This window comes from Crinia signifera, chromosome 3 (genome assembly GCF_055691185.1).
Source record: "Crinia signifera chromosome 3, ASM5569118v1, whole genome shotgun sequence".
NCBI classification, from domain to species: Eukaryota; Metazoa; Chordata; class Amphibia; order Anura; family Myobatrachidae; genus Crinia; species Crinia signifera.
The window spans coordinates 332,715,490-332,736,689 of NC_139219.1; the positions used below are offsets into that span (position 1 = coordinate 332,715,490).

The following is a 21,200-nucleotide window of genomic DNA, read 5'->3' on the forward strand; positions in this document are numbered from 1 at the left end:
CATGTTCTCCCGGTGGTGCGGCCCATGTCCGCTCGGTGGTGCGGCCCATGTCCGCTCGGTGGTGCGGCCCATGTCCGCTCGGTGGTGTGGCCCATGTCCGCTCGGTGGTGTGGCCCATGTCCGCTCGGTGGTGTGGCCCATGTCCGCTCGGTGGTGTGACTGCAGCATCACAGAGGATTACAGCAGCGCTCACCGCTGAATATTACATGCTGCAGTAGCAGCACCAAGGATTACAGCAGCAGTAGCAGCACAGAGGATTAAAGCAGCTGTAGCAGCACAGGGTCAGTGACGGTACTGAGCTGCTTGGTGACAATGCCGTGATACAGTCACTGTGAGACCTATGACCTCCGTCATTGTCACTGACTCGTGCATTAGTAACTGGCAGCATTCCAGGCCTCCCCAGCATCATACGCACTGCACCGTACCCTCCTCTCCTCCTATTAGATACCCGAGCGAGCGGCACTGGCGGGCCATGTCTCCCGGCCAATCATTGACTCTCTGACTCACTGCCCTCATGCAGGCACAAGATGGCGGTGTGTACAGTGAGGCCATATACGTAGCCGGGATATAGAGTGGGGAAACAGGGTTAATTTCACCAGAGACTGGTAGATTTTCTGGTCACAGCTGCCCTGTAACGGGTTAAGGATCCGTCCAGCATCAGAGAGAGTGCTGCAGTCAGGTAACAGGGGGCCGCATTTATCAAATAATATTTGCGGCTAAATCCCTGAAAACACCCGGGGGTTAGCCGCAAATATTAAGTATCACCCTAATGTATCACAGGTGACCGCAGCAGGAATCTCCGATCCCTGCTGCGATCCCCCCTGCAGCGCCGCCGGCCGCATCCCCCATAGGTTTCTATGGCGGATGCTAAGCTGCCCGATGATACATCGGGCAGCCCGGCTTCGCACCCGTGGACTATCGCCATTCTGATATGGCGATAGCCCATTGTAGCCTATGGCGGCAGTGCGGTCAGCGTGGTCGCGGGCGGGGGCATGCTGAAACCCCCCGACTTCTGGCTCCGGGAATCGCAGGGACAGGCTCTTTTCGGAGCCCTGTCCCTGTGCCCTGGCAGGTGATACATTCAGGTGATATGATCGCGTTTTACAATGCGATCCTGGGCAGTAATATTCCGCCCAGATCGCATTGTAAATGTGATCAATGGTAAATGGGGCCCAGAACCTGTGTGCCAAGCCAGGAATGGGCCTCTGAGGTGTGTCTGGGGGAGAGATAGGTGGGCTCCCAAACATTCGGCTCCAGTCCAGGTTTTCTGACCTGCACAGCCGCAGGTGGGAACTGGGCTGATTGCAGGAGAAGGGAAAGGGATTTATACCTTGTTCTGTGTGGTGCACATGCAGTAGCGCACGCAGGGGGGGTTTCTGGGTACCCAGAAACCCCCCCAGGAGTCTAAGGGCCCTAGGCTGAAAGCTGAGGGTCCCCTCTTTCCATGGGTACAAGAATTTTAAAAATCGACCCTTGGGAACCGGAGATATCTGACTTCAAAGCAGTGGTCCCCATCCAAGCCTGTTAATTGCTCTTCCCAGTCAGATATTTCAGGTTCTGTCTGACTTAGCGTTTTTCTGAGGGTATACTCCAAAAGCTGGGACTCTCCCCATTTGAAGGACACTAGTAGCTTGTCTCTACTCTTCCCAGAACCATAGATATCAGCCTTCTAGCAGATGGTTACTGCTCCAGCTCCACACACCTGGTATGTAGTTTTATATACTCGTTTGCAGATTGCTCTGCCTCCTGAACTCTGATCACCTAGTCCCCAATACTATTTGGTAGGTGGAATTCTCTAGTTTTTAATTCCATTAAAATCTTAGAAATCTATTTCCGGGAACTGGAGATATCTGCAGTCAAGCAAGCTGTCCTCCCACCAGAAAATTATGAATAATAAGCCCACTCCACTATACACATACCTCCCAACTGTCACGATTCCGTCGGGACAGTCCCGATTTTCGGGTCCTGTCCCGACGTCCCACCCGCGGCAGGCATTGTCCCGCTGCGGGGGGTGGCAGTTGGGAGACCCCCCAATCTAGTAGAATAGACGCTGTGCGCATGCGCACAGCGTCTATTCTCGTATGAAAATGAGGTCGCGGCTAATTAGCATAAGCCGCGCCCTCATTTGCATACGCCCCGCCCCCTTTTCGGGCGAGTGTCCCTATTTCATCCGGACACAAGTTGGGAGGTATGCTATACACCCCTCCTCTGTATATTAAACATCCTCTACCACCCTGGAAGTTATGTATCAGGGCCCCTTTATTCAGCCCAATGCCCCCTTCTCCCACCCCATCTCCCACCATATGTGCAGTAAAGGGGAAATTAGTGGAAATTACTGATCCAGGCCCTACATGCTGAGCGGCTGATATAATACCCCCTACCACCCGTGGGACATCAAAGCTTCCCCCGCCCCTACCACTGGAGGATCGGTAGGGGCCCCAATACATTGCTATTCCCAGGGGCCTACACTGCTGTTGATGCCCCTGTATGTATATATATATATATGTATGTATATGTATATATATATATATATATATATATAGAGGCAGGAAGAAGGCGGCACTCGTCAGGCTTGTAGAAAAAGGTCCTTTTTCTACGAACATGATGAGTGCCGCCTTCTTCCTGCCTCTATATTTGCTGCCCCTTGTGGACTTCAATTGGAGGGCACCGCAGCCCAACCCCAGCTAACAGTAAGCTGTATCATTTTCCATTTACCTATGAGTGCCGGATTCTTGCTACATATATATATATATATATTTTATTATTATTATTATTTATATACATTTGGTCTATCTATAATACTTTAACTGACCCGGCATATACTGGGTCACCTAAGTGTCCATCTCCGTGCTTTGCTCCGCCCCTCTGGAAACCCCCTTCTGAAAATCCTGCGTTTGCCACTGACATGGCGCGCGCGGATGCCCGATAGGAGCCAGTAAGGCAGCAGAGACAAGTGTTAGGGCCCCCATACATTAGGCCCCGACTTCCCCCGAGCTCCGCCGGCGGGATGCAGTTAAAATCCCGGCGGTCGGGATCCCGGCGTTCAGAATCCCGACGCCGGAATCCCGACCGCCGAGGGAAAATAAATTAGTGTGCCGAGCGTAGCGAGGCACCGGGCCCGCTGCGTGGCGAGCGCAGCGAGCCCGCAAGGGGGGGCGATCCACGTCCCCCCCTTGTCGGCATTTCGGCTGTCGGGATTCCGGCGTCGGGATTCTGAACGCCGGGATCCCGACTGCCGGGATTCAATACTGAATCCCCGCCGGCAGCTCCCCGGGAGAGCTTGATAACATTTGGCACTTGATCTGACATTTTTTACATGTGATAAATCGGATGCGATTTATCACATGTAAACCCGGGGGAGCTGCAGGGGGGTGGGGGGGTAGCGGCAGGAGAGGTAGCGGCAGGGTCCGTGGCGGGGGCAGGTAGCAGGGACCGCAGAGCAGAGTCCGGGGGAGCGGCGAGTGGCGGGAGAATAGAAAAAAATCTGATTCAAATGACTGGACGGCCGCTGATTGGCTGAGAGCCCCAGTTGCCTACCTCGATATATAAAATTACGCCTTACCACTATGAGGTGAAGTACCGCCACTGACCTCTAGAGGCCACTCCTATATGTGCTAAAAGATGTGAAAGCAATTTTTGCAGGGACACTGATCTGTTTCAAACTTGCTGGATATGGAGAGGGAGCTGTGAAGACAGGGACTGGAGGTAGCAGCAGATAGGGACTGGGGGTGGGGTGGAGAGTTTGGGCTAAACACTGTCACAGCTTGAAGTGAAAATAAAAACTGTCACAGCGTAAAGTGAAAGTACATTTCAGAAACCGGCCATTTTGATGGGCATTTAACTAGTGTGTATATAGCCCATTACACTGAGCCCCTGATGGTCTTCTCGGTAGATGTGATGGGCAATGTCTTCTGTCACCCTCTGTTTTATATAATAGGTATATTCTGCTAAAGCATTCATACCATACAAGAGAAAGCGATCTGATGAAGTCAGAGGTGAAACGCGTTAGTGTAATGAATGCAATGAGGGAGATCATTGCTGGGGACTCTGATGCAGCGTATTTCTGTTTGCGTAGTATCCTGTTATATCTGTCTCTGTTGTTACTTTTCAGTATATACTGTACATGTAAGGACTCTTTTACCTTTAGATAGAAATTCTGCAATACTGTAGATCACAGGTGTTCAACCTGTGGCCCTCCAGATGTTGTGGAACTACATGTCCCAGAATGCCCTGACTGATTTGACCTTATAGGAAAAAATGTGGCAATGCATGATGGAACATGTAGTTTCACAACATCTGGAGGGCCACAGGTTGAAGACCCATGCTGTAGATTCTATACGTATCTCATAGTCCAGTCCAGGGGATGATAGCGTTTTTTACAATTCTCACTATGCACGTTTCTGTTTAAGTGTGTGTGTGGGGGGGAGGTTTATCATTGAGAGACAAAGGTCTGTACAATCAGCTCCCAACTGTCATTTTTCAATCACAGGATGTAACATGGCAGTTAGGAGTTGGTTGGTTGGTACATTATCTCTCTCCTGGCTTTGATACATCACCCACACAGTTCTCTCTGCCACACAATAGGTATAGTATGTAATAAATACACTTTGGGCCTGATTCGGCAAGGCTCGCTAAGGAGAGAACTAGCCCTGAAACGCGGCCTTCTGCGCTGCCGTACTCGGTAATACGAGCGATTCTGAATCGGCCCCTCTGTCTCTATATACTCTGCAGCTAGTAGGTAACATCCTGTATGGATTCAGACTATCCTGCACTGATTGTATTTATTACCAGTTTGTATGTTCTCCCCGTGCTTGCGTGGGTTTCCTCCATGTACTCCGGTTTCCTCCCACAATCCAAAAATATACTGGTAGGTTAATTGGCTCCCAACAAAATTAACCCTAGAATGTCTGTGTGCGTGTACATGTGGTAGGGAATATAGATTGTAAGCTCCACTGGGGCAGGGACTGCTGTGAATGTTCTAATATTCTCTGTACAGTGCTGCGGTATATGTGTGCGCTATATAAGAAACTGTTAATAAATCAATAAATATAGCGCAGCATATTCCGTTGCGCTTTACAAAAGGAGACAGCGATACAACAAGCAGGGTATTTACAGACAGTCAGAGGTAGGAGGGCCCTGCTCGCAAGCTGATGAAACCTCACAAAGCAGAAACAGGCTGCCTGTAAGTGGGGGTTCTGTGACACTGAGTCTCTGATACCCTGCTAGCTGCAGGAAGGCAGTAATGAAGGTGTAGGTATTATACATCCGCAAACATGGAATGTGTAGCTGAGCGGTGACCCTGTCACATTCAGAGCCCTGTGCTAATAATCTGCAGAACATCTCCCTTACCCTGTCGCACTCAGAGCCCTGTGCTAATAATCTGCAGAACATCTCCCTGACGCTGTCGCACTCAGAGCCCTGTGCTAATAATCTGCAGAACATCTCCCTGACCCTGTCGCACTCAGAGCCCTGTGCTAATAATCTGCAGAACATCTCCCTGACCCTGTCGCATTCAGAACCCTGTGCTAATAATCTGCAGAACATCTCCCTGACCCTGTCGCACTCAGACGCCTGTGCTAATAATCTGCAGATCATCTCCCTGACCCTGTCGCACTCAGAGCCCTGTGCTAATAATCAGCAGAACATCTCCCTGACCCTGTCGCACTCAGAGCCCTGTGCTAATAATCTGCAGATCATCTCCCTGACCCTGTCGCTCTGGCAGCCATTGTGGGCTCATTATCCTGCAGTGAGAAATCACACGAACCCCTGGTCCCCATTATCCCCCCGCCATGCAGCTCACAGCATGTGGATGGTTATTTTATGGGCCTGCTGATTGGAGCGTGAAGGAGCTCCCGTGCCAGCTGCAGCGCTCTCCGTCACGCAGACTTTGTTTATCTGGACCTGGCCTCGGGGCTGTCTCTGAAGGGCCGACGCTGCTGGAGCCATGAGAGACGCAGCAGCTGCAGGCAGCATTGTACATGGAATTGTATTAGCCATGCTGAGAATAATATATAATAGTCCAGGGCACGATGAGCTGCCTGCTGCGTGACCATGGTGCGGTGTGAATGAGCCCCATCAGCTGTAGGGTGTGGAGCGCGCTAGTTGGGTGTGAGCTTCTGTTCAGTAGAATGTTTTATAGTAGTAAGTGGTCTGGGGGCTCCGTGGTCCATCGCATGGTACTGAGGATTATTGACCAGGTGCTTCCTGCACGTCTTCCATAGCGGTAACTCATGCTGACTGGCACATCATAGAGGAGAATAGAAACGTGCAGCAATAAACCCCGGGGGTAATTCAGACCTGCTCGCCGAAGGCACCCCCCGCCGTTGACCGCCGCCACTGCACAGATGAAAACTCTTTTGGTGGTTGCGCCCCAGCGAAGGATTTTTCCTCTGCGCGCAGCCGAAAGGAAGCCCAGGACTTACTATTCAGCTGCACAGTCTCCTGAGAATTGGGGGCGGGTGCTGTTGTCAGCCGTCCGCCCGAGCAGGAAGGGAACACCCGCGTAGCCTGGGGCCCGCCCTGCATGTCTAGGGGCACGCCCACCGTTTTTGTGGGCACGCCCATGAAGCACCGGGTGTCCACCCCAGATTGCCTCCTGGCTGCCAATCACTATGCGAGCACCCCAGTAATTGAAAATATTGGCGAAGGCGCGCGTAGCGGGGGTCGGCACACGTGCAGATCCCCAGCGTCGACAGAAGGGCCGAATTCCCTGCTGCAGGTCTGAATCAGGCCCCAATGTGTCCACAGTGGCGGGTGACGTATGTATCTCCCGTTACTTATTCCTCACATTTTTGGGATGCGGGTGTGACTGTAAACCCTAATTGTAAACCTAGGCACTACCATACTGGGACTTGTAGTGCCACTCAGAAAAAGAGTGCACGCTGAAAGTGCTAATAATCTTAATAGTATTAGTTAACAATATCGGCTGTGCCGCAAATCGGCCAGTGTGTGCCCAGCACTGGAACGGGCACCGGCATTTACTCTTTCTCCTTCATCATTGCAATCACGTTGGTAAATGGGGATTTGCGTATAAAATAGTCACACAAATGGCAGTTACGTTTTATTGTTATTTTATAGATGGCTGTGTCCTACTCAGGGCTGTTACATAGGGAAATCAGCTCCTAACTGCCACATTACAGGCTGGGTTTGAATAATGACTGTGTACGTCACAGGAGGTTCCTTGCCCTGTACAATACTTATCTGGGAGCTGTCAGAGGGCGTGTCCCCCGATTGACTATTCTTCTCTTCTCGTTGAGACACAGGCGATGGAGAGCAAGCTTCTGATTGGAGGAAAGAACATCATGGACCACACGAATGAGCAGCAGAAGATGTTGGAGATAAAGAGACAGGAGATCGCAGAGCAGGTGAGACAGGAGATCGTAGAGCAGGTGAGACAGGAGATCGCAGAGCAGGTGAGATAGGAGATCGCATAGCAGGTGAGACAAGAGATCACAGAGCAGGTGAGACAGGAGATCGTAGAGCAGGTGAGACAGGAGATCGCAGAGCAGGTGAACAGGCGAACGCAGAGCAGGTGAGATAGGAGATCGCAGAGCAGGTGAGACAGGAGATTACAGAGCAGGTGAGACAGGGTATAGCATCAGGTAGTCTATTATAATACTGAGTCCACAAGGGCTTCCTAGCTGTGCGCTATCAGCGTACTGTCTGTGGTATACATTCGTATCACAGACTGACATCTCTCTGTGCTAATGGCTAATGGCACTAATTAGCATGTCATTTCCTGTCTCAGCTGCAGACAATGCATGGTCACATAACTATATATAGCAACACTGTGCTCATACTATGCATAAATGGAAAAAAACTTTAGGCTATTTCTCACCATTCTCATCCAAGAAAGCTGTATACAACCACAGACTTCTATTACTGGTATTATCCCATTATTTACAAAATGTGAAACGCGTCAATATATCCTATATTCCAACCCCAAGGTTTCAGGTCTTCCGTGTATAAATGTGAAACACGTCAATTCCTATTCTGTATTTCAAGACCAAGGTTTTAAGTCTTCCTAGTATAAATGTGAAACGCGTCATTTCCCATCCTGTATTCCAACCCCAAGGTTTCAGGTCTTCCGTGTATAAATGTGAAACTCGTCTGGCCCTATCCTGTATTCCAACCCCAAGGTGTCAGGTCTTCCGTGTACAAAAAATGTGAAACGCGTCAGTGTATACTGTATTCCAACCCCAAGGTTTCAGGTCTTCCGTGTATAAATGTGAAACGCATCAGTCCCTATCCTGTATTCCAACCCCAAGGTTTCAGGTCTTCCGTGTATAAATGTGAAGCGCGCCAGCCCTATCCTGTATTCCATCCCCAAGGTTTCAGGTCTTCCGTGTATAAATGTGAAAGTCATCAAGCCCTATCCTGTATTCCATCCCCAAGGTTTCAGGTCTTCCGTGTATAAATGTGAAACTCGCCAGCCCTATCCTGTATTCCAACCCCAAGGTTTCAGGTCTTCCGTGTATAAATGTGAAACGCGCCAGCCCTATCCTGTATTCCATCCCCAAGGTTTCAGGTCTTCCGTGTATAAATGTGAAACGCATCAGTCCCTATCCTGTATTCCATCCCCAAGGTTTCAGGTCTTCCGTGTATAAATGTGAAAGTCATCAAGCCCTATCCTGTATTCCATCCCCAAGGTTTCAGGTCTTCCGTGTATAAATGTGAAACTCGCCAGCCCTATCCTGTATTCCAACCCCAAGGTTTCAGGTCTTCCGTGTATAAATGTGAAACGCGCCAGCCCTATCCTGTATTCCATCCCCAAGGTTTCAGGTCTTCCGTGTAAAAATGTGAAAGTCGTCAAGCCCTATCCTGTATTCCAACCCCAAGGTTTCAGGTCTTCCGTGTATAAATGTGAAACGCATCAGTCCCTATCCTGTATTCCAACCCCAAGGTGTCAGGTCTTCCGTGTATAAATGTGAAACGCGTCAGACCTATCCTGTATTCCAACCCCAAGGTGTCAGGTCTTCCGTGTATAAATGTGAAAGTCGTCAAGCCCTATCCTGTATTCCAACCCCAAGGTTTCAGGTCTTCCGTGTATAAATGTGAAACGCATCAGTCCCTATCCTGTATTCCAACCCCAAGGTGTCAGGTCTTCCGTGTATAAATGTGAAACGCGTCAGCCTATCCTGTATTCCAACCCCAAGGTTTCAGGTCTTCCGTGCATAAATGTGAAACGCGTCAGCCCTATAATGTATTCCAACCCCAAGGTTTCAGGTCTTCCATGTATAATTGTGAAAGACCTCAATCTCATATCCTATATTCCAAGCCAAAGGTTTTTAGGTCTTCAGTGTATAAATGTGAAATGCCCCCAGCGGACATATCCATAATTGAGAGGCCAAACAGAAGTGGTGTGTGGCTGTCACCTGTATATGAGCAGCCATATCTACCCTCTATGTGACCCTGGGCACCTACCTGTATGTAGGACACACTAATAAGGGTGGAGTGGGAAGCAGCTATAGCACCTATGTAGGACACACTAATAGGGGGTGGAGTGGGAAGCAGCTATAGCACCTATGTAGGACACACTAATAGGGGGTGGAGTGGGAAGCAGCTATAGCACCTATGTAGGACACACTAATAGGGGGTGGAGTGGGAAGCAGCTATAGCACCTATGTAGGACACACTAATAGGGGGTGGAGTGGGAAGCAGCTATAGCACCTATGTAGGACACACTAATAGGGGTGGAGTGGGAAGCAGCTATAGCACCTATGTAGGACACACTAATAGGGGGTGGAGTGGGAAGCAGCTATAGCACCTATGTAGGACACACTAATAGGGGGTGGAGTGGGAAGCAGCTATAGCACCTATGTAGGACACACTAATAGGGGGTGGAGTGGGAAGCAGCTATAGCACCTATGTAGGACACACTAATAGGGGGTGGAGTGGGAAGCAGCTATAGCACCTATGCAGGACACACTTATAGGGGGTGGAGTGGGAAGCAGCTATAGCACCTATGTAGGACACACTAATAGGGGGTGGAGTGGGAAGCAGCTATAGCACCTATGTAGGACACACTAATAGGGGGTGGAGTGGGAAGCAGCTATAGCACCTATGTAGGACACACTAATAGGGGGCGGAGTGGGAAGCAGCTATAGCACCTATGTAGGACACACTAATAGGGGGTAGTGTGGGAAGCAGCTATAGCACCCGTGTAGGACACACTAATAGGGGGTGGAGTGGGAAGCAGCTATAGCACCTGTGTAGGACACACTAATAGGGGGTGGAGTGGGAAGCAGCTATAGCACCTATGTAGGACACACTAATAGGGGGTGGAGTGGGAAGCAGCTATAGCACCTATGTAGGACACACTAATAGGGGGTGGAGTGGGAAGCAGCTATAGCACCTATGTAGGACACACTAATAGGGGGTGGAGTGGGAAGCAGCTATAGCACCTATGTAGGACACACTAATAGGGGGTGGAGTGGGAAGCAGCTATAGCACCTATGTAGGACACACTAATAGGGGGTGGAGTGGGAAGCAGCTATAGCACCTATGTAGGACACACTAATAGGGGGTGGAGTGGGCAGCAGCTATAGCACCTATGTAGGACACGCTAATAGGGGGTGGAGTGGGAAGCAGCTATAGCACCTATGTAGGACACGCTAATATGGGGTGGAGTGGGAAGCAGCTATAGCACCCATGTAGGACACGCTAATAGGGGGTGGAGTGGGAAGCAGCTATAGCACCTATGTAGGACACACTAATAGGAGTGGAGTGGGAAGCAGCTATAGCACCTATGTAGGACACACTAATAGGGGGTGGAGTGGGAAGCAGCTATAGCACCTATGTAGGACACACTAATAGGGGGTGGAGTGGGAAGCAGCTATAGCACCTATGTAGGACACACTAATAGGGGGTGGAGTGGGAAGCAGCTATAGCACCTATGTAGGACACACTAATAGGGGGTGGAGTGGGAAGCAGCTATAGCACCTATGTAGGACACACTAATAGGGGTGGAGTGGGAAGCAGCTATAGCACCTATGTAGGACACACTAATAGGGGGTGGAGTGGGAAGCAGCTATAGCACCTATGTAGGACACACTAATAGGGGGTGGAGTGGGAAGCAGCTATAGCACCTATGTAGGACACACTAATAGGGGGTGGAGTGGGAAGCAGCTATAGCACCAGTGTAGGACACACTAATAGGGGGTGGAGTGGGAAGCAGGTATAGCACCCGTGTAGGACACTCTAATAGGGGGTGGAGTGGGAAGCAGCTATAGCACCTATGTAGAACACAATAATAGGGGGTGGAGTGGGAAGCAGATATAGCACCTATGTAGGACACACTAATAGGGGGTGGAGTGGGAAGCAGCTATAGCACCTATGTAGGACACACTAATAGGGGGTGGAGTGGGAAGCAGCTATAGCACCTATGTAGGACACACTAATAGGGGGTGGAGTGGGAAGCAGCTATAGCACCTATGTAGGACACACTAATAGGGGGTGGAGTGGGAAGCAGCTATAGCACCTATGTAGGACACACTAATAGGGGGTGGAGTGGGAAGCAGCTATAGCACCTATGTAGGACACACTAATAGGGGTTGGAGTGGGAAGCAGCTATAGCACCTATGTAGGACACACTAATAGGGGGTGGAGTGGGAAGCAGCTATAGCACCTATGTAGGACACACTAATAGGGGGTGGAGTGGGAAGCAGCTATAGCACCTATGTAGGACACACTAATAGGGGGTGGAGTGGGAAGCAGCTATAGCACCTATGTAGGACACACTAATAGGGGGTGGAGTGGGAAGCAGCTATAGCACCTATGTAGGACACACTAATAGGGGGTGGAGTGGGAAGCAGCTATAGCACCTATGTAGGACACACTAATAGGGGGTGGAGTGGGAAGCAGCTATAGCACCTATGTAGGACACACTAATAGGGGGTGGAGTGGGAAGCAGCTATAGCACCTATGTAGGACACACTAATAGGGGGTGGAGTGGGAAGCAGCTATAGCACCTATGTAGGACACACTAATAGGGGGTGGAGTGGGAAGCAGCTATAGCACCTATGTAGGACACACTAATAGGGGGTGGAGTGGGAAGCAGCTATAGCACCTATGTAGGACACACTAATAGGGGGTGGATTGGGAAGCAGCTATAGCACCTATGTAGGACACACTAATAGGGGGTGGAGTGGGAAGCAGCTATAGCACCCGTGTAGGACACACTAATAGGGGGTGGAGTGGGAAGCAGCTATAGCACCCGTGTAGGACACACTAATAGGGGGTGGAGTGGGAAGCAGCTATAGCACCTATGTAGGACACACTAATAGGGGGTGGAGTGGGAAGCAGCTATAGCACCTATGTAGGACACACTAATAGGGGGTGGAGTGGGAAGCAGCTATAGCACCTATGTAGGACACACTAATAGGGGGTGGAGTGGGAAGCAGCTATAGCACCTATGTAGGACACACTAATAGGGGGTGGAGTGGGAAGCAGCTATAGCACCTATGTAGGACACACTAATAGGGGGTGGAGTGGGAAGCAGCTATAGCACCTATGTAGGACACACTAATAGGGGGTGGAGTGGGAAGCAGCTATAGCACCTATGTAGGACACACTAATAGGGGGTGGAGTGGGAAGCAGCTATAGCACCTATGTAGGACACACTAATAGGGGGTGGAGTGGGAAGCAGCTATAGCACCTATGTAGGACACACTAATAGGGGGTGGAGTGGGAAGCAGCTATAGCACCTATGTAGGACACACTAATAGGGGGTGGAGTGGGAAGCAGCTATAGCACCTATGTAGGACACACTAATAGGGGGTGGAGTGGGAAGCAGCTATAGCACCTATGTAGGACACACTAATAGGGGTGGAGTGGGAAGCAGCTATAGCACCTATGTAGGACACACTAATAGGGGTGGAGTGGGAAGCAGCTGGACCACATTATGACACCTGTCCCCTGTGTCTCCCTCTGTGCAGAAGTGGCGGGAGCGGGAGATACAGCAGCAGGTTCTCCTGAGGGACGAGGAGACGGTGGAGCTGAGAGGAACGTACACATCTCTGCAGCAGGAGGTGGAGATGAAGACCAAGAAGCTGAAAAAGGTGGGAGACGGGAATGTGTCCCCTCATTGTATGTACCGCACATATTGGGTATGGTATATAAGATCGACACAGTCTAGGTCGACAGTCAAAAGGTTAAATGTCAAAAGGTCGACCTGAAATAGTCAACAAAGGTTGTCTTTAGTGTCTTTAGTGTCTATGCAGGTGTACGGGCAGTGCAAATCTGCACACAGTCATCTGTGCAATGCTGAATTAGGCCCCATATACAGCATTATAATATGGTATTATATACAGGGTTATATACAGGATTATATACAGGATCATATACATATACAGGATTATATAATATATACAGGGTTATATACAGGATTATATACAGGATTATATGTAGGATTATATACAGGATCATATACAGGATCATATACAGGATTATATACAGGATTATATACAGGATTATATGTAGGATCATATACAGGATTATATAATATATACAGGATTATATACAGGGTTATATGCAGGATTATATACAGGATTATATGCAGGATTATATACAGGGTTATATGTAGGATCATATACAGGATTATATACAGGATTATATGCAGGATTATATACAGGGTTATATGTAGGATCATATACAGGATTATATACAGGATTATATACAGGATTATATGTAGGATCATATACAGGATTATATAATATATACAGGATTATATACAGGATTATATGCAGGATTATATACAGGGTTTATATGTAGGATCATATACAGGATTATATAATACAGGATTATATACAGGGTTATATACAGGATTATATACAGGATTATATAATGTATACAGGATTATATGCAGGATTATATACAGGATTATATGGAGGATTATATACAGGATCATATACAGGATTATATGTAGGATTATATAATATATACAGGATTATATGCAGGATTATATACAGGATTATATGTAGGATCATATACAGGATTATATACAGGAATATATACAGGATTATATACAGGATTATATGCAGGATTATATACAGGATTATATGCAGGATTATATACAGGATTATATGTAGGATCATATACAGGATTATATACAGGATTATATACAGGATTATATACAGGATTATATGTAGGATTATATGCAGCGTTATATGTAGGATCATATACAGGATTATATACAGGATTATATGTAGGATTATATGCAGGGTTATATACAGGATTATATACAGGGTTATATACAGGGTTATATACAGGGTTATATACAGGATTATATACAGGATTATATGCAGGATTATATACAGGATTATATGCAGGATTATATACAGGATTATATACAGGGTTATATACAGGATTATATGCAGGATTATATACAGGGTTATATACAGGGTTATATACAGGATTATATGTAGGATCATATACAGGATTATATACAGGATCATATACAGGATTATATACAGGATTATATACAGGATTATATGCAGGGTTATATACAGGATTATATACAGGATTATATAGAGGGTTATATACAGGATTATATACAGGGTTATATACAGGGTTATATACAGGGTTATATACAGGGTTATATACAGGGTTATATTCAGGATTATATGCAGGATTATATATAGGATTATATACAGGGTTATATACAGGATTATATACAGGATTATATACAGGGTTATATACAGGATTATATGCAGGATTATATACAGGGTTATATGCAGGGTTATATACAGGATTATATACAGGATTATATGTAGGATCATATACAGGGTTATATGCAGGATTATATGTAGGATTATATACAGGATTATATACAGGATTATATACAGGATTATATGCAGGATTATATACAGGATTATATACAGGATTATATGTAGGATCATATACAGGATTATATACAGGATTATATGTAGGATCATATACAGGATTATATACAGGATCATATACAGGATCATATACAGGATCATATACAGGGTTATATACAGGATTATATACAGGGTTATATACAGGATTATATACAGGATTATATGTAGGATCATATACAGGATTATATACAGGATCATATACAGGATCATATACAGGATTATATACAGGGTTATATACAGGATTATATACAGGGTTATATACAGGGTTATATACAGGGTTATATACAGGGTTATATGCAGGATTTTTTTACAGGGTTATATACAGGGTTATATACAGGATTATATGCAGGATTATATACAGGGTTATATGTAGGATTATATACAGGATTATATACAGGATTATATACAGGATTATATACAGGGTTATATACAGGGTTATATGCAGGATTATATACCGGATTATATACAGGGTTATATGTAGGATTATATGTAGGATTATATGCAGGGTTATATACAGGGTTATATACAGGATTATATACAGGATGGTGTATGGGATTATATGCAGGATTATATAATATATGTAGGATTATATACAGGATTATATACAGGATTATATGTAGGATTATATACAGGGTTATATACAGGATTATATACAGGATGGTGTATGGGATTATATACAGGATCATATGCAGGATTATATAATATATACAGGATTATATGCAGGATTATATGAATGATTATATACAGGATTATATACTGGATACAAATTTCTGTATAAAGCCACTAACAATGTTCCTGTGGTATAGTAATGTAATAATCCATGTGAACAGCAGGTGATGCTGGGCAATCAGCCAATCAGAGGCAGCTACATATTACTGCCGCTCTCCCCAGCCCCTGTTCTGTAGGATACAGGAAGGACAGACACCTACACGTATGGCCACCATTACACCATCCATACTGCCCAGGTACATGAGGCAATGGAGCCCGGCACATGACAGCTCAACTAACCAACCACATGCTGTGTGTTTGGGAAACTTGCACTAGAGAATGAAAGCGGCTTGCTCATTGGCTGCTGTCAGCCAGTGCATATTTTGCACTCCCAGCAGTGGTAGTGACTGAGGGAGGGATGTACCAAGCCTTCCAATAAGGATTATGAAGACGTTGCCCCTGGAAACCAATCGTCTAGTTTTCATTGACCCAGTACATTCTAGAAAATGACAGGCAGAGTGAGGCTTCTCATTGGCTGGGAGAAGGTGGGCAGATTATAACTCGTCTCTCTCCTCTTCCAGCTCTACGCCAAGCTGCAGGCGGTGAAGGGGGAGATCCAAGACCAGCACGATGAGTATGTGCGGGTGAGACAAGACCTGGAGCAGGCGCAGAACGAGCAGACGCGGGAACTGAAATTCAAGTGAGTGCCAGAGACCAGGTCCAGTGGCGGAACCCTCAGCCGTACTGTGATCAATGCTGGGAGCTGCTGTATAACAGCACAAATACTGTATGCAGCCAACTGTCTTCCAATGATGACCAAGTGTTTGACGGGTACCTCCGCTGAGACCACTACGCTGCCCATCTTTCTACAGCTTTGGTCTGAGTGGAGGTAGCTGTCCATCACTTGTAGTTTCCCGCCTTGCTTTGTTCTGAGTGAGACATGCTTGCTCACGCCTCTCCGGTGGCAGAAAAGGGTATTGCAGGGCGCAGAAGATGAAGCCAATCGCCAGGCAATAGAAGCCCATTTGCTGCCTGTTGCGTTCTGTATGTAACACTGCTTTAGCGCAGGTCTATTACGGCGACTGAGACGCAGGATTGAACCTCTTGGTTTTATTACCCTCAGGTATTTGATCATTGAAAACTTTATCCCTCCGGAAGAAAAGAACAAGATCATGAACCGGCTTTCCTATGATGCCGATGAGGACCAGTGGAAGTTTCAGCCTCTCGTGCCTCCGGGAAAGTAAGTAAATGGGCAATGGGCCGCCATTATTGGCCGTGGGAGTGTGACATACTGTATAGTAGGAGAATAGAATGGAATTTGTTGTTGTGAATGGGGGGGGGGGGGTCTGAAATCAGCTACTGTATAAAAGTGGGGAGCACTGATGACATATGGGGTGTCTAGCCTTTTAGTGACATGTTACCGGTTGTCCTTCCCAGCGGAGGCGGCAGCACGATGAAGAGACGCCCGTCCTCGGCTGTTGGATATAAGAGGCCTATCAGCCAGTATGCTCGGGTTGCCATGGTGATGGGCTATCATCCGAGGTACCGAGTAAGTAAATTATGGGTTCCACTATACATTTCCCATTACATTGTATTAACCACTATGTCATTCTGAGACTAGTCTAACATGTATAGCTGCTACCAGTAGTCACCAGCCTGTAGGATCTCCAGTGAGGAACATTATCGCTGGCCTGCACTGAACACCTGTAGTAACTTTACCCTGGTTCTTCTCTCAAAGGCTGAGAACATCATGTTCCTCGAGCTGGACCTGACACCTCCGGCTGTGTTTGAGATAGACTTCTCTAAGGACCGGGTTGACCAGGACCCGCGAGCTCTGCACCTTGAGCGGCTCACTCGTCTGGACAGTCTGTTGGAGCGCCCGGCTGCTGCGCGGGTCAGGAAGTCCAGATCTTGGTAAGCCTTGCACTGAGATGTACTGTTAGATATGGGATATTTGGCCCAATAGCCACATATTCGTAAATCCAGAATCATCAAACTTCTGCCATCAATGCTGGTTCATCCTGCTCAGTAGACTCTCCCTAATTTCCTTAGCACGTTGTTCTGATTGGGGTACTAATGGAACAGGAGATTTATAATCAGGAACTAGGAACTAGGTTGATAATATTGTTGTACTTTCTTCTGGGACTGTAGGACTGTGGTCACCACCACTTACAACTGTGTTTCTGTCTACAGGTGTCAGCAGCCTAGACCTCTGCCATCGTCAACCACTCACATCTCCTTGTCCTCGAGCAGCCAAAGGCACGCCCTGTCCCCTACCCACGAGTGACAGCCGTCTGACTTGGCAGCTCCACCCACGCACATTACCCTTTATGCCAGGCTTCGCTTCCAACAAGATGAGGAGTGGACACTGGGTTGTCCCCACTATCGTTTCTCTGCCTAATCTCTGCCTGGAGATGAGACCTCAGCCGTGGAAGATGTAAAATCTTTTATTTAACAAATTAACATATTTATTTATTTATTATTTCCGTGGAAAGTCCACATCTCCTGGATTTCCAGCACATTTTAGCTTGGAAAGTTTATCCTAATGAATCTGGGAGTTTGCTTGGAGGAGACAAATAAGGACATTTTGCCACTTGCTTGAAGTACAATGTTCTGCTACCTGGATGCAATCACAATGGTTTTGTACGTCACTTTACCTGATAGAGGACTCAATAGAAATTTTAATTATTGATTCAGTGCTCCGGCATTTAAGCCTCTGTCTTTTAGCTGTTCACCGGTGTCTCTCTGCTCACCAGGATTGGTCGTTTCCATTCCCTTCTCCAATAGGATTTGTCGTCCAGTTTATGAGGCACAATTATTTCTACCTTGAATTTATCTGAGGCGTACCACTTCAAACAACAGTGCCTTAACACAAAGGCTTCACGCACCCCCACCTCTTGTCTTCTAATAAAGGCCTTCAGGTACCAGATTTCAGAACTGTGGATAGAAAAGATGTCATTCTCTAGGGACAAGTCTTTCTTCTCCATCATGGAACGTCAGTACTGGTTGGATTTCATATGTCGTTTCGAGAAGACGTCAGTCCCGATGGACAGGTCATTCTTCTCCATCTTGGAATGTTAGTACTGGCTGGATTTCGTATGTCATTTAGAGAAGACATCTGGACTAAAAGACAGGTTATTCTTTTCCATTGGAGTGTTAGTACTGGTTGGATATCGTAGGTTGTTAAGAGAAGATGTTAGTCCCAACAGACAGGCCTTTCTTCTCCGTCATGGAACATCATTTTGAAGAGTAGATGGAAGCGCTCAAGGACAAGGCCTCCGTATCCATCGTGGAAAGGTTTAATGGGTTGAATATCCCAGGTCATTTAGAATAGATCGCAGTTCCCATGGACGGGTCTTTCTTCTCCATTCTGAAAAGTTATTTATTGGTTGGATATCACTGGTCATGTTTAGTCATCAAGCTTTAGACCAAATGGAATGTTGGCAATGCAAGTTTTTATCATCTCGCTTTTCGTCATGTGGTTGTAATCAGTAACCACTGTTGGGTGGTCAAAGGGTGCGAGATGGGGGTATCTCAGTGTTGGAGTTAAAGATCTGCTGTCCTTACTATCAGGCACCAAGTGGGATCATACTATGAACATGGGGACACCTCAGCAGAACTGGACAATGCTGTATTAGGAAGAAGGAACTGAGGAGGTCACCTATCCAACAGAGCGCAATGTTCAATGTATAGTTCTAATGGTCTGTAGCACAGCAAGGAGATACAGAGCTGTACGCACTCTCAAAGCAGAATTGTTTCAACAACTTTATCATTTTTTTACTACTTGAAATGAATGGGGTTCTTTGTTGCACTTTGTACGGCATAACCACTATAGGGGGCAGAGTGCGCACTGTACAGGGCATGTTGTGTTTCCATAATATAGTGTAAGCTCACGCGGGATGTCTCCAATCATACGGGAATTAGTGCGACACTGTGCAATAATCTGACTATTTCTATGCAGTAACAAATGACGGTGGAGCTAGGCAATGTGCTGCTCTCCAATGCTGGTAGGACTACAAGTCCCAGCAGCTCCCACAACAGCCGGCAAGGGCGGGTTGCCTACCTATGCCCTATTGCCCAGATGTGTATATACAAAGTTCCCAAAACACCCCATGTTTTCCAGCCTCTCTGGGGGAGGGGGGGGGGGGGTGGGGGAGACTTGGTTCTGCACCCATGAAACGCGTGGTGTTCGTACATTTCATAGCTTAGCTGGAGCATGCGCCCTTCATGTAACTATTCCTCCCCATCAGTAAATCACTATAACGCACCGGCCGCTTCATACTAAAGCCAACGCATACTGTTATCAGATCCACAGAGTAGGAGCCAAGGACCAGATCTGGTGACGATGGACAGCAGGATCCCTAGAGGGGGCAGTAAGACACAACCTGCGCACTTTCAGAACGCCGCAGCCTGATGTGAGGTGTATCGCTAGCATACACTGTCATGGTGTGGACTTATAGGATGTCTTATCATATTGGGTTAGGTTGTGTTTATGGTTTAGTGCAATACTGTGTGTTGTAAGTTATCCAAAACCTTACATAGGGCATCCATCAAGCTATATACCTATATACAAAGTAACAGGCCTTCTACCCCAACCGTTCCAGCATGACCAGGCTGGATGGTCTACACACCGGGTGGTACTGAGCTTATAGATATATGTGGAATAAAACTATATGACAATGTAATTGCTTTGCTGTGGATGACTAATTAAAGGACTACTAAACCCCAACTTAGGTCATTATAAGTTACGGCTCACGGGAACGGCGGCAAAATACGCCGCTCATTGTCTGTCTGCGTCTCACTCCACCTCTGGCATAAAGTGTTACAGACAGGTCTAACTCCTCCCACAGCCTGAGGTGGGGAACATTGAAACGGTCGTCAGCTGACTTCTGTGTCCCCCACACTCTATACAGGAAACTTGCCACAGGGATGTCAGAGAAGTTGTGGCAGCCATATTTGGTGTACGTACTAGTGCTCTGTCCTTGGGGCAGCCCAGCGTCATAGGGGGGGGGGGCAGAGCTGTGAAGGTGCATGGTCTCTGCTGGTCTCTGCAGATTCCATTGGGGATGGCCATCCGTATGGAATCTGTGTCCCTCCAAAAATGGCCGCCGCCTTAGAGGAGACAGATGCTAGAGGTCCTAATGGCTAGCGTATAGTACTACCTGGAAGTTACAGATTTCAGGTAGTGATATATATATGTGCACGAAAAAGAGATATAGAGAGCGCTAGTTAAAGAAACCTCCACCTTGGTGTATTGGTGCAATAGTGAGGTACAGGATTTTTGCAGTTTGTAAAATAGTTTTATTAAAACATAAATGTTATGGTCAATGTCAGACACAGTTTACAGCATAATTTGTACATTTTTAGTACATAGATAACAGATGAGTCGAGACCCAACGCGTTTCGTCGCTATACGACTTCTTCAGGGGTGATGAACTTGAGTTTCCTGAGCTTTAAAAGGTTTGGGTAGTTTTTAAAAAAACTTTTATTCTGATGTTATGATGACGTCCATAGGTGACGGGAAGTGAGATTCTGCAGAAAGGCTGGATTCGCTGTCCCAGGTTATGGTAAATACCGGTGGACTACCGCTGTGTAGTTCCTAGTGTCTGACTG

At 47.0% G+C, this 21,200-nt stretch overlaps 1 protein-coding gene across 3 annotated transcripts in view; it reads left to right on the forward strand.

The window, feature by feature from the left end:
- Positions 1–20,272, forward strand: part of KIF3C (kinesin family member 3C) — a 61,840-nt gene extending 41,568 nt beyond the window's left edge. For 2 of the 3 annotated variants that reach the window (XM_083178905.1, XM_083178904.1), the window contains 7 exons: positions 7,263–7,364; positions 12,936–13,058; positions 16,169–16,287; positions 16,711–16,827; positions 17,025–17,136; positions 17,326–17,501; positions 17,781–20,272. In XM_083178905.1, the coding sequence (XP_083035031.1) occupies positions 7,263–7,364; positions 12,936–13,058; positions 16,169–16,287; positions 16,711–16,827; positions 17,025–17,136; positions 17,326–17,501; positions 17,781–17,874 (843 nt within the window). In that variant the 3' untranslated portion in view covers positions 17,875–20,272. The remainder of the gene's footprint in view (positions 1–7,262; positions 7,365–12,935; positions 13,059–16,168; positions 16,288–16,710; positions 16,828–17,024; positions 17,137–17,325; positions 17,502–17,780) is intronic. The other variant, XM_083178906.1, reaches the window with a different exon arrangement.
- Positions 20,273–21,200: the final 928 nt, after the last annotated feature.